At 35.5% G+C, this 14,101-nt stretch overlaps 1 protein-coding gene across 5 annotated transcripts in view; it reads left to right on the top strand.

Annotated features, from left to right (window-relative positions):
- The window catches only part of LOC106542356 (acid-sensing ion channel 2), a 571,660-nt gene that overhangs the window by 488,978 nt on the left and 68,581 nt on the right, over nt 1–14,101 (top strand). For all 5 annotated transcript variants that reach the window (XR_015696429.1, XM_087713522.1, XM_087713520.1 and 2 more), the window contains exon 2: nt 7,802–7,952. Coding sequence is in view for 4 of the 5 variants with exons in the window: in XM_087713522.1 (XP_087569648.1) it covers nt 7,802–7,952 (151 nt within the window). In the remaining variant the exon portion in view is untranslated. The remainder of the gene's footprint in view (nt 1–7,801; nt 7,953–14,101) is intronic.

Genomic DNA, 14,101 nt, shown 5'->3' with positions numbered 1-14,101 from the left:
ATAAAATTATATTCATGCTATAATCTGTATTTAGATTATTTTTTTCAAAAAATTTCAGAATAATTTCCATTTGTTTTATTATTCTAATAAATCTCAGTTTTCAGTTCTTGCTTGAGGATTATAAAATGGGCGCTTTAAAATATGCCCTGTATGTGTCCAACCATCAGCAAGATAATTATTTTGTTTAGCTTATAGTCAATTAAATCAACAAGCTTATTCAGTCTGCTGGATTCAGATGTTTAGAAATCTGTTTTCGGACTGTCTTGTCATATTTTGCTTGTTATGAGATTTGTTATGGTATCTAATGCAGCTCCTTTTCTTTCTCCCATTGTCCACCAAAATCTGTTGTACTTGCTAGCTTTGTTATAATTATCTCGCAAAAGCTAAAAATAATAATAATGCTGGTATGAAGCTAAAGACAGTTTCTACTGTTTTGAAAATGATTACATTTTTTCTAGAAAGGAAAGTTGTCATTTTCCACACAGTGCACTATGTTTGGTTTATCTTTATCTGAAATAGATTGACATCAAAGTCCAGTACTACTCAAGATATAAATGTCAGCTGTCATCTCCAGAGAACATCAGAAATGATGGGGTTAGGGATTGTGAGAGAGTAGAATCCATACATTTGTACTGTACTGTTCATATGTATGTGTGTGTGTGTGTGTGTGTGTGTGTGTGTATACATACACATACATACACACACACATACACACACACACACACACACACACATCTGATAACCTAGCATTGTCCGGGTATTTATTTGTGGGGGGGGAAATATCAGGACCAAATGTAATTTCTAATGTTGGATTTTTCCCCTTACCAGAGGGAGCCCCCTCGTGGAGTACTGTGAAGCCGTTACCATTTTACGGCAGTACAGTAGAATCCATTTGAAGGGACAACAGGCTATATTGTAACAGAACACATCCCGAGAGGAGTTACCTCCACAGAATTAGTTTCTGTGAGAGTAAGTCATCTGTGTACCAAGTTTAGTTGAAATTACTCGAGGCATTACAGAATTATGCTGGAACACACACAACGAACATACATAACAATACAGTACAAATGTATGAAGTCACACAGACATAGAAACATACACACAGAGTGTGTGTGTGTGTGTGTGTGTGTGTGTGTGTGTGTGTGTGATTTGCTGATGCTTTAGTTAAAACTACATTTGTGTTTGTATATATAATGTGATTTTCAGTGTTGTATATCAGTGATTTCATAACCTCCGTAGATGCTATGTGCGAAATAGTAAATTTGTACTGTAGATATATTTGAAACACAATCCGAGGTGTTGGTGATGAGACCATCCTATGGAGATGTGTCAAGGAACTCAAGGAAAGTTATATTAAAGTTTTTCATTTTATTGGAAGGATCTTGCTATTAACTTCACATGACAGCATTTAAGTGAGGAGTCATCAACTTCAGAAAGAGTCTGAAGAGCCATGAATTGCTATTAATATTGTTGTGCCTGAAAGCTAAAAACATTTCAGGTCTCAAAAATACATTAGCCTACCACTCCAGACAAGTGGCTGTAAACACATACTCTTTCATAAAGGATAACAGAGCTCTCTACAGCCTGGAGGCCTATTTTCTGCTAAGTTCATTTTTCATAGTATACCCACTATGAAATTCTGGAGATTTTCTGTCTCTGAGCCTGCTGACTGAGAAGTAGAATATTTATCAGACTATTATTACTTGTTCTGTTGGTGGGAAAAGGAGAAAAAAGAAAGAGGCATCCTCTCAAGTCTAGGTGTACATAGCATTGTCGGTTTTCAGTGTTGTACTACCAGTAGGGACTAAAACCCCTGGATATAGAAAGTTTGCCATTTATAAAGAAAGCGGAGGTAATATAGCTTGTATTGAGCATTTGAATGATTTGTCCCCTGTTGCCAAAGGGGTACAGCCACAGAGAAATTTTAAATAATATAAAAATCTAAAAGAAAGCATAAAAAGACTGAGGATAGTGATGGGGAGAGAAGACTTAATTTCATACTGAAGTCAAAGCCTATTTTAGTACTAAGGCTTTTTCTGGAACTGGGGCTTGTTAAGAAAACCATGCAGACTATACTTTCCTCCCTAGAGGAGGAAACATAAGTTATCAGGTGAATACCAGAATTTAGGTATGACATGGAGGGAGGGTCTGAGATTTTGAGGCAAAATTGAAGTTCTCTGTTTCTCCATTTGAGCAGAAAAGCCAAAATGAAAACAAGCACAAGACAGAGTCATAAAAGTAGTTTAGCACCCCTCCTCTTCTCAATTGAGATGCCATAAATAGCAGTGTCTGGAAAACAAAGATTCCTTATTTTGATTTAGATTTGCCATAACCACAAATGAGGAGAAGGCTGTGTTTCACCGGTGATTGCTTTCGACAGTCTTTAGAGGTATGTTAAATCATCTGCCCAACGATCAGCACAATTTAGCATTGCTTGATAGGGTATTTCAAAAGTAATGGCTAATATTCAGGCAATACGTAAAAAAAGAAGTAGTGGTCAGGCTTTGAATAACTATGACTCACTGTAGTTGAGCTATAAATTAAATAAACTGTTGTCATCATGGCTGTTTCCCCAAAGTACTAATTGCCTAGAATGAAGACTAATAGGGAAATGAAGAGCAGAGGGAGCTGAAGCTCTCCACTGTATGATAATAGTTAGATTCTCTTCTGCCTAGTCACCTGTTATCTCAATTATGTGATACTGATATGGATGTGAACAATAGAATACAGGTAGCCCTCAACTTACGATCACAATTCAGCCCAAAATTACCATTGCTAAATGAAACATTTGTTAAAGTAGTTTTTTTCCTGATTTTACGACCTTTCTTGCCACAGTTATTAAGTGAAACAATTGAAATTGTTAAATTAGTAATGCAGTTATTAAGACTCTGGCTTCCCCATTGACTTTGCTTGTCTGAAGGCCATAAAAGGTGTTGACATGAGCCTGGGACACTGCAACACTCATAAATATTAGTCAGTTGTCCAGCATTTGAATTTTGATCACCTGACTATGGTTTATGCTGCAATGGTCCCAGTTTATGAAAAACAGTCATAAGTCACTTTTTCAGTGCTGGTGTAACTTTGAACAATCACTAAATGAATAACTATATGCCAAGGACTAACCATATAAGAAAGTATGACAGCCCTTAGAGATTCTCAGTCATCTAGGTCATTCATGGTTGTCCCAAAGGTACAGGACGCTTTACAGGACGCTTTTCAGGACGCTTACTTGTTTTTTTCTTTGAAGATGTTTCACTTCTTATCCAAGAAGCTTCTTTCAGCTCTGACTGGATGGTGGGGAATGGAAGCATTTATATTCCTTGCAGACAGCTGGTCATTTCCATTCTTTTAGAGGGTCATTGAAGCACTTGGAGGTCCTCAGGATCACCTGAGTATCTGGAATCCATCTGAAAATCTGTTCATACTCCCACACAATAAAATATGACTTAACCCCTAATTTTGCTTGCATGTTTGTCATACAAAACATCTCTCTTTGGATTTCCTGAGTTTCTATTTCCAGTATCAAGCAAGAGTCAGACAGAAGCCTTGGGTTGCTTTCAAACAAGGTATCAAGATCAAACTTCATTTGCTTCTATTGAGTATACAGTAGTAGAGGAATATTTCTTCTCTACTTAAAACCTTATTTCATCTGTCATGCTTGGGACTCCATTGATAAGCTTGTGTACTGTCTGATTATTCCTACTTTGAGTTCTCTTATAGTAGTGAATTTCATTTGTTAATAGTATTTCCTGATTTTAATCCAGATTCAGCTTCTTTGAATGCGTTAAGAGTTTTAATATTATAAGACTTGTGGATCCACTATTATCAGTTTCTTTCTGCATAGTGTAGCTTTAATGAGATTTTAATATATGTGTGAAGAGTTGCATATGCTCTGTATAAGGAGCATAACTAACCTTAACTAGTATGACCAAAATACTTGCATGCAGTACTAGCCTTAAGCAGTATGACCAACGCTGTAGCTTTAACTAGCACGACCAACATTCATGCATATTTATAGTCAGAAAATATTCTCTGAAGCCTCTGTGATAGCTTTATAAGAGTTCTCAGAAGAGTTGAGATAGAAAGGGTTCTGTAGTTTGAATAGATACTAAGAAATAAAGGACTAATGTCCTTTATTCTAAGAGAAATCAAACCATTGATGGTCAATGTCAGCTAGTGGCTAGCTAATGTTGGTTTTAGTTGGTCACATTAATAGGCATCCATAAAAATTAGATTTTGCCCACTTCAACTGCATTAAAAATTCCAATCCACAAAATACATTATACTTTAAAGAAAAATTTAATGATGTTTTTAACACTGTGGCAGATTTTAATGGAGAAATTTAAGCATTTTTTTTAATGTGGAAATATTAAAAAGTTTTAAAACAACAGCCGGTAACATAAATGTTGATGATTCTCCTAAGAAATGTTAACAAGTTGAAAGCCAAACTAAAAACACAGTGGTACTTAAAAATCCAAACTCAATTACTGTGCCTCAAGCATTTTTAACCCCACCCCATGCCATAAGTGTAAGCTTGTGCACAGCCATGATCTTCTGATGATAGGTGGTTCTAGCCAAATTGGTGAGGGCTTCTACTTTCTCTACCCCCTTCCTTTTTTGGAGAGGCCTCTTAGGATCTCCACTGCTCTGGTTCACTTCTTTGCTTTCCAGATGTTTTATGATCTGTGAGAAGCTGTGTTTCTTTCATCTAAAATTTTGATGGTATCTATGCCCATTATCATACTATTTGCATTGGTATCAGAAAAAACAAAATCCAGCATCTTACCAGGAGCAAATGAACCATCTTGCTTTTTAACCAGCTTTGTTTCATTTTTATATAATATTGACTCTTGAAAGATCTTGAAAAAGGAGTTCAGTATTTTTTTATTATATCAGGTTTTCCCCAATCTGATATCTCCAAGTATCCTGGGCCTCCCTTCCCATAAAGTCTGGTCAGATAAACAGTGCTGGGTTTGGATTATGGGACGTGAAGTCCAACAGATTCACAACCTAAATGTTATGAGATTGGGAAAGGTTGCTTCTGAGATAAAGTATTTAAATAGTGTAACATATTGATGCAGTGTAATAGACTGGACTCAATCAAGGGCCCCAGAAATGATATAACTTGTAAAAAAAATCTAAATGGAAAATGCAGATTTAAGCAATGCGTAAAAGATCACTTATTTTTCACTTAATCCATGTATGCTATAATAGAATGCAACAATGACCATATCATAAGACAAAATGAACTAAAAGATATTCACAAGTACGATATGCTTTATAAGTGGTTAATACTGAAAGCAGTCTAGCTGAAAGCTTTTGAATGGGAGAGCAGAGTGATGAGGCATAAAGAGGTAATACCGAGTAACCTTATGAATTTACCTTTGTGAGGACAAGTAGTTGTCAACTTAAGACCATAATTGAGCCTTAATTTCATTCACAAGCTATGGCAGTCATAAAGGGGGAAAAAACATGACCAGATCTGATTTTATGGACTTTTTTGCATTGATCTTTAAGTGACACTTTATTTGGAAATAAATGCTGGTTCTGGCAAAAAATATAAATTGCAGTCAGCATGACATAGATGGTTCAAATAGCCATAAATGTGAGCTGGGTGTTGAGTGCCCAAAATATAATCCTATGACAGTGGGCAGGTTGAAATAAAGATTTTGAATCTAGGGTGTAAGTAAGTTTTTCAGGGTCTGTTGTAACTTCTAATGTCCCTAAGTAAGCAACTGGTAATTACCTATAGCTACATCTGTTCTGAAGGATTTTGTGAGTAGCATCTGTTTTTAACATCAACATTTTATCAGCCCTCAATTCTGTCCAGATTCCAGATATGCCCCAAAACTGACAATATTCTGATTACCTCTTTTTTCTCAATTATATATAACATTGCCTGCATTAATGTATAAATAATGTTGCCTGCATTAATTCCCTCTCACAAACCCTTTTGTTTTACTGATCCTGTCTTTGAACAAAAGTTGGCAGCAGAGTCAATGTTCAAAAAATAGTAGCATGCAACATACTTCCATTCCATGTTATTGATAATTTCTTATTTCTATAGTGCATAGTCTGTTCTTAATGATGAGTTACTTGACAAGCATTTGACATTATAATGGACCCCAGAAAAGCTACATATTCCAGTTCCAGAGTTCTGATGACACACACACACACACATATCCTTCACTTGTGGTCACATGACCACATTTCTAGTGCTGGAAACTGGCTCACCTTTATGGCTGGTTGCAACATTCCATATTCATGTGACCACAATTTACTACATTTTTCCCAGTTTCCAGCCTTTTTAAATTGTTTCTGGCAAAAAGTGCACATAAGAATTGATTCACCTAAAAAGAGTTGTAAAATTGTGTTGATCTTGGGCCTTGACTTATGACTGTCATGACTTACAATAGAATTTATTATAGTTGTGGACTAGTTCATTAAGCTGCTCCCTGTTGGTCTCTGTCCTTGTATATAGCATTTATTAAAACATTTTTCATTTAAATTATGAACTTTTTACTTCTTTGTGTGTTAGGAATCCTCAGAATATATATAATTTTCAAATGGAAACATTTTTTTATTATTTACCCTCAGACTTAAAAAATTCAAAAGCAGAATATATTATGCAAAAACAGGAACATTTTCTCACAGTGCTTTATATACAAGGATTGCAAATATTAGCTGTAATTGAAAAAAGGGGGAAGAGGAAAAGGTACATTTTAATTTGCATTTTATCTGTTAGTAGTGGTTTTTTTCTTAAATATTGAACTTCAGTTACATATGTTTATAGTAAGAGTTTTAATATTACAATATTCCATATTCTTTGGCTGTCTTTAATTTTTTTTTGTAAAATATAAAGCTATAAATACTATAATGGATAAATTTGCTGAAAGAGTTCCTAGTACATAGGTGCATAAAGCAGTTGAGTATTGTACATTCTTACTTTTCTTCCAAGATAAAGCTGGTGTCTACAAGAAACAACATTCCCTATGCTGATGCAGAACAAGATGTTTGTGAAGCTGTCTCTATTAGAATCTTTAGATGATTAGTTTGGAATTGTGAAAAAGATGTAAAAATATTCCACACTTTGTTTATTTGCTGTTTTAGCTACTACATTGGTACTGGTACAACATTCTGCAATATTACATTATCTACATTTTATCTACTGCATAATGATCACACATGTAATGGCATTAATTACATTACTTACAGTCATTTATTCATGTATTAATTCGGCTTTTTTAAAAATTAGGATCTGGTTTAGCAAGCTATAATTTAAAAATAAGCAATCAAATGATATAACTCATGGTGTTCATGGTTAATGTATATCCATATGTTTGAACTGTAGGGAATATTTTATATAAAGGTTTCAATCAGTTAATTAGGCTTTGAAAGATGATTCAATGAGAAAGCAGCATCCCCACAGAAATCCATATGATTCCCACCCTGGTGTTATTCAGAAAGTCACTGAAAACTTGGCTGATCTCCCAGGCCTTGGGCAAGGTGGTAGTTGAGTCTCTGTTTTGCTTGTTATGGAAAGTTTGGCTTCTGGATGTATACTTTCTTTCCTTCCTTCCTTCCTTCCTTCCTTCCTTCCTTCCTTCCTTCCTTCCTTCCTTCCTTCCTTCCTTCCTTCTTTTTTAATTTTAAGCCACCCAGAGTTATGTCCTTTAAATTCTATTAAATAGCATCAAATAAAGTATTATATACCTAGAGTTTCTGAAATTAAGTTCACAGACCTTAAGAATGTTTATCAGCTATGATTTTTGAGTGTCCTTTTTCTATCTTTCTTCCCTAGGTGTTTACGAAATATGGAAAATGCTACATGTTTAACTCAGGCGAAGAGGGGCATCCACTGTTGACCACGTTTAAGGGTGGGACAGGAAATGGACTGGAGATAATGTTGGACATTCAGCAAGATGAGTACTTGCCAATATGGGGTGAAACAGGTGAGAGAAAAACTATTTGTTCTGTTTATCTGTTGCTACATTCTTCATTCATATTTGCTGATCTTTAGTGTTAAAAATAAGTAGAAGTTCATTTTTCATTTTTTTTTTCCATTTTCACTTTATTTGTATGCCGCCCTTTTCCCTGGGGGGACTCAGGGCAGCTCACAGTTCAAAAGGGGGGGGGAGGACAAACAATTTACAACATGGAGACACTACATCATTTAAGAACACAACAGTCATACAATTCGAGTGGGGTTAGAATCGTTAACCCCAGGCCAGCCGGGACAGCCAGATTTTAAGGGCGGCGTGGAAGGACTGGAGGGTGGTGAGGGTCCGAATCTCCACGGGGAGTTCGTTCCAGAGGGTCGGAGCAGCCACCGAGAAGGCTCTCCTCCGGGTAGTTGCCAGTCTATACTGGCTGGCTGATGGAATTTGGAATTGAATCCAGCATAATGGAATTGAATTGCAGTTCCCATACTTCCCAGATTCCAGCAAACACAAAATTTCTTTTAAATCAAGCTTGCCTCTTTATGATTTAATGAATTCCATGTAGGATTTTTTTTAATCCCACCTGTATTACTTTATAAGTAACTCAAGTGATGAATATACATAATATTATGTCCTCCTCCTATTTTATCCATAACAAGAACCCTATGAGTTGGGTTGAGCTGAGAGAAAATGACTGGCCCAAAGTCACTCAACCTGTTTTCATGCCTAAGTAAGACTAGAATTCATAGTCTACCAAGCCACCCTCTTAACCACTATACCAAACCTGCTCTCAATAAATGTGGTTTTTTTTGGCAATAGTACAGACATGATTCACCTGTATCCTATTTCAAAAATATTTCCAATTCAGCTATAGCCATGGTACTCCCTAATAACCTGCCATCTAAGTATTAATCAGGCCAGACCCCACATAATTTCCAAATTAGACAAGATCAGACTGATGCTACTACCTGCTCAGACAGCCTCCCATTTTTATGCCATTAAAATTACAGTGAGGACATGTAAAGTCTGTTCCTTCTGTTCCCAGCTATGAATATCATACATATCGGGGAAATTCTGAAACAAAACGTATCTCAAGCATTTCATATTTAACAGCTGCTTTACTGCTTTCACAACAAAACCTACTGATAGACATAGAGCCCATTTGAATTTATCACAATTGGTTCCTTAATATATTCCAGGTGTTTGGAAGGTATAAATAAAAAATGGGAAACTGGTACAATCCTGTTTTAAATGTTAGACCCTTTCTCCCATTAAACTGATAGCCAAATTGAAATGCAGTTAGTTATTTCAGTGCAGTTCTCTGAATAAAACATTCATGGAAAAGGTTATATAAATGTGCATGCATTTCTGAAAAAGGACAACACAGCATTTCATTACATAATTTTATCGCTATTATTGTCACATGAGCCAATCTGAAAATAGACTACAATAACCTTGATGGTAAGAAAATGTAGAATATGAAAACAAACAAACTTGAGAAATTTGTTCTTATTCCTAATTGTTACCATGGTTGGAGTTTGGTAACATTTTGTCTTATATATACGAAATTTTCAACTTATAACCACAAATGGGACCAGAATTTATATTACTAAATGACGATTATTAAGTGAGTTACTCCTGATTTTATGACCCTTTTTGCCATGGTTGTTAAATGAATCATGAAGTCATTAAATGAGTCCAGCTTCCCCATTGATTTTCTTTTACAGAAGCCAGCTGCAAAGGTAGCAAATGATAATCATATGACCCCAGTATGCTGCAACCATTGGAAGTACATTTTGATTGCCAAGTGCTCAAATTTTGATTATCTGATTGTGAGGATATTACAGTGTTCATAAGTGCAATTACTGCTCACGTCACTTTTTACAGTGCCATTCTAACTTCAAATGATTGCTAAATGAATGGTTGTAAGTTGAGCACCACCTGTAAACAAAAATAGACATGGTTTACTCTGCTATTATTTATTATATATATTTTTCTTTGAATGATGTACAATTATCCGGCATTGTTTAAGAGGAAAAATTTGAATCCGGTTTTCCCCCACTTTAAATGCAACACTGTCATTTTATACATTGTCATCAATAGAGTTTAGATTTCAAAGCAGAAATCCAAAATTGTTTCATATATATTGACTCTTTCTTCAGTAAAGGTAGTAGTTAGCATTTGAAAGTGACGGTGGGCATGTGTTTACTTTAAGATATCTCTCTGCTCTGCCTTGAGGAGTAGCCAGGTTTTAATATTAGCAGTACAAGAATAACAGCAGTGTATAGAGATGACTTCAGCTGTGGATATGATTAAAAAAAAATCAGTGCTTCTTTTGTTGCACCAGCAACAACACAGTGTCTGAGATTTAAGAAGTAAGTAAGTAAGATCTTTATTACGATCAAAGACCAGCAATATACATTAGTCTTTACGCTATTTTAAAAATATTTTGCTGAATTTTGTTTTAAGATTATATCTGGAATTGCCATAACTACAAAATCAGACCCTGAGAATGTGGATAAGACTTGGAGAAGACATATGCAAAGATAGGAAAAAACTTAATAAATAATTTTTGTCACAAGGCTACACAATTTTATCTGACTAAGAATGCTGTCCAAAATGGAATGGCTTAGACTAAGACAAAAATTGAATTACAGTATAATTCACTTATAATTAATTGATTAAATATAGCTAAAATATACTCCAGTCATGTATTTAATCATTTATCATAGATTTCAATCATACAGTTCCCTTTTGGGGTAAGCTACAATATGAAAAGCATAGAAGGGGAATAAGAAAAATAAGGCAGAGAAATTAAAAGCCAGAATTCAGTGAAAAGACCTACAGCTAAAATCTAATTAATACCAATCTTATTCCCCAGATCTTATATTTCTCTCTCTACAATCTTAGCTTGTTCACACACAAAAAACAGCAAACATCAAAACTGAAACCCAAAATGAAACTCATTCTGGGTTTCAGACAAAACATTTACTGTCCACGTAGCTGATGCAGAAGGCAGCTATGTGGGGACAGTTATGTGAACTCTTTAGTCAGTACACATTATACCTCTGGTCTGTGAACTTCACTGATTACTTCAAGGTGCTGATGATCTACAAAACCCTTCATGTCATGGTACCAGATTATTTGAGGAACTATCATACTGTCCTGATTAAATCTGTCCTATTAGGTCTGGCAGAAGACACATACTCCGAGTTCTTCCTGTTAGGGAATGTCCACTGTTGGGGCCCAGAAGAGCCTGTCATAATGCCTGTCCTTGAAAATTCATCCTCCTGAACCTACCAGCTTTTCATAAGGCCTGGTTTTACCACTGGAGATTTGAGAATGCAGTAGAACTTCTCCAATTGTTATATTTTGATTGTTGATAGTGGTTTTTTTACACTTAAATGACTGGTTTGTTGCATGGATTTTATATGTGCTTGTATATTTGATTTTATATTGTTATTTGTTTTTACATAGTTTTAACTGCTGTATGTGACCCAGGTATTTGAAGTGGTCAGCTATATAAATTAATTGAACAAACAAACAAAAAAGTTTCAAAAATGCAGTCATGTATTTTGGCCAACCAAAAACCTATACTGGCTTACACCACATCCCACCAAAGCTAAAACCTTACTGAGAGCCATCCACAAGAGAAGGGGGGAGAGGAGAGAGAGAGAGACAGACAGACAGACAGACAGGAAGACAGACAGATTTAAGAGCTCCAAATGTGGGAATATTGCTATAGAAGGTTTCCTTGGAAGGAAAAGTTCTCTTTCCCTCAGATCTCAGTGAAGGCCATAATGGAAAGCACTATGTAAGGTTCTAACAATTAATACTTTCATTGTTGTTACCTCCAAAAGAGCAAAACAAATGTGAGTGCTTCCTTAGATGAACAGATCTTTGTATTTTCTGTTTGTGAAGGACTACCAGCACAAAGTAGCACTCACAACACATATGATCCTAATAAGGAATTCACTCAACCTGTGATTTGTGTTTTCATAGGCAGCTTCCATTTCACCAATATATATTTTCTGACATGCATTTTATTTAGCTCCTTCATTTGTAAGTAAGCCTACACTTTTACATGATACCTCCAGTATATGCTTTTACTTTGTATTATCAGGCCACCTTCATTCTGCTATTATACAATTATACTTTTTCTTACATTTGTCAGCCATGTACTCATTTTTCTTTCTTTTCTTCAATTTATTAACTCATAATCCTTATATTTTTATCCCTCTTACATTCCAAGCAGCAATCTTTCATAAGGCATGATCATTTCCAAATGGATCCAAATCTCTTCGGCTTGCTTACTTTTAATACGATGTCAAAAGGCTACATTGTGCTTGCGCCACATGCAGCATTACCCACTAATGGCAAAGTAGTCCTGGTTAGCTTGGGCATATTTTGGCCAGCATGCCATAAGAACAATCAAAATTCATTGTTGCTCACATTATTCTGTACAAATTGGAATATTTATAGATTACCTTCTAAACCAATATGGTTGCATGCATTTTACTAATGTAAAGGTACTGCTGATTAACAGCCAGTAGTACTATATGCGGATATTTTCCTCTTCCACCAGATTAATGCAGGTTTCAGCAGTAGCAGCATAATAAGACTGTGGGGCAAACACCCAAAGGCTTCTCAGAAATCTCTGTGGAGGTTCTCATTCATCCAAGTCATGGTTGTCCCAAAAGTGGTTTCAAAAGGCAACTGGGCTTTCTTTGTTTTTCCTTGAAGACATTTCACTTCTCATCCAAGAAGCTTCTTCACTTCTGACTGAATAGCGGAGGCCACTTGGAAGTTTATATATGCCCTCAGATTCACTTGAATAGTAAATGGGTGTGGGACTTTCTTGGAACTGCTGAAAGGACTATGTTGTAAATAGAGACAAGTGGACTACCACCAGTGTGCAAATACTACTGTTGGCAATTTGAAATGATATAGTCCAAATATGGGTTTGTCATCTCACTGGAAACTAGATTTTAATTATGAAAAAAACAATACCATGAACAAAGATAACATTCTAATAAGTGTAAACGGTATGAGAGGTCTATTTGGTTATGTATAGCTTCATCTTTGTGAGAAAAAGGAAAATAAGTGAAAGGGTGGCAGTGAAAGTGAAAGTAAGAAGTGAATTATGGCTTCATACCATTAATGAGATTTATTTGATGTTGGATTAAGGATTTGCAAAGTACGGTTTTATGGTTCAATATATTGTAAAACTCCATCCAGTTATAGTTTACTCAACAATCTTTAAGCAAATCATAACTTAATCATTATATAAACTCAGACAAATTGTATGATATATATTTTTCTCCTTCCTCCTTGTTCAGAAGATGGAAACCCAGCCATTTTCTTAGCTAAGAGGACAATGTCATATATAAAGAAGATCTGACTCCTATACAAAGAAACATATGCAAAGCTTAAATGAGTATTTCTGGAGACCCTAAACATGAGTGTGTGGATAGACATAATAGTAATTGTCTTATTTGTTATATTTTCTTGGAAAACACATGCAAGAGAAATAGATTAGAACTTGTCTACTATTTGACCAAGTTGCCAATGACTTTCATGACTGAGCTGGAATTTAATTTCACATCTTCCTGCCAGTGCTTATACTGCTGATGACACCAACTTGTCAACTCACCACAGGGATTGAAAATATTAGGAATAGATGAGATGTTGAAAGTACTTGATCAGATCTCCCACTTCTTTAATTTTATTTAAAAGCTGTTAAGGGAGTATATGTGTGGTGAGTTGGGACATGCATTATAGGGAAAAGCAATTTAATTCTTTCCTCATCCTGTTTCTCAAATGTAACTCTGTCCTCTCCCCTTTTGAGTTATGTGTTATGTGTTATACTACAAAAATATATTAGATAAATTCTCTTAAAAGCAGTGTAAACAATCAGAAGGCTCAGTTATGGATCTTCAATATCTTTAAATTGTCCTTGTGCTAAGGACAATTAACCAGGATGTAATATTTCCCCAACAGGATTCCAAAAGCAATTTAGGTTGGCAATACTGGTGGCTGATGATCCAGTATAAGAACTTCTAAATCCTATCAATTACCCTGCCTTTGCTCTGCACTGTAAGGCAGCCATGAATTCCTAGCTACTATAGACTGGACTAAAATGAGGAGTTCCATCGCTCAAG

Source organism: Thamnophis sirtalis, unplaced genomic scaffold (genome assembly GCF_051295495.1).
Source record: "Thamnophis sirtalis isolate CommonGarterSnake01/CBP01778 unplaced genomic scaffold, rThaSir2_p1.2 scaffold_4, whole genome shotgun sequence".
Lineage (NCBI taxonomy): Eukaryota > Metazoa > Chordata > Lepidosauria > Squamata > Natricidae > Thamnophis > Thamnophis sirtalis.
Note: the sequence above shows the minus strand (reverse complement) of the source record. Positions and strands in the feature narration are given on the sequence as shown.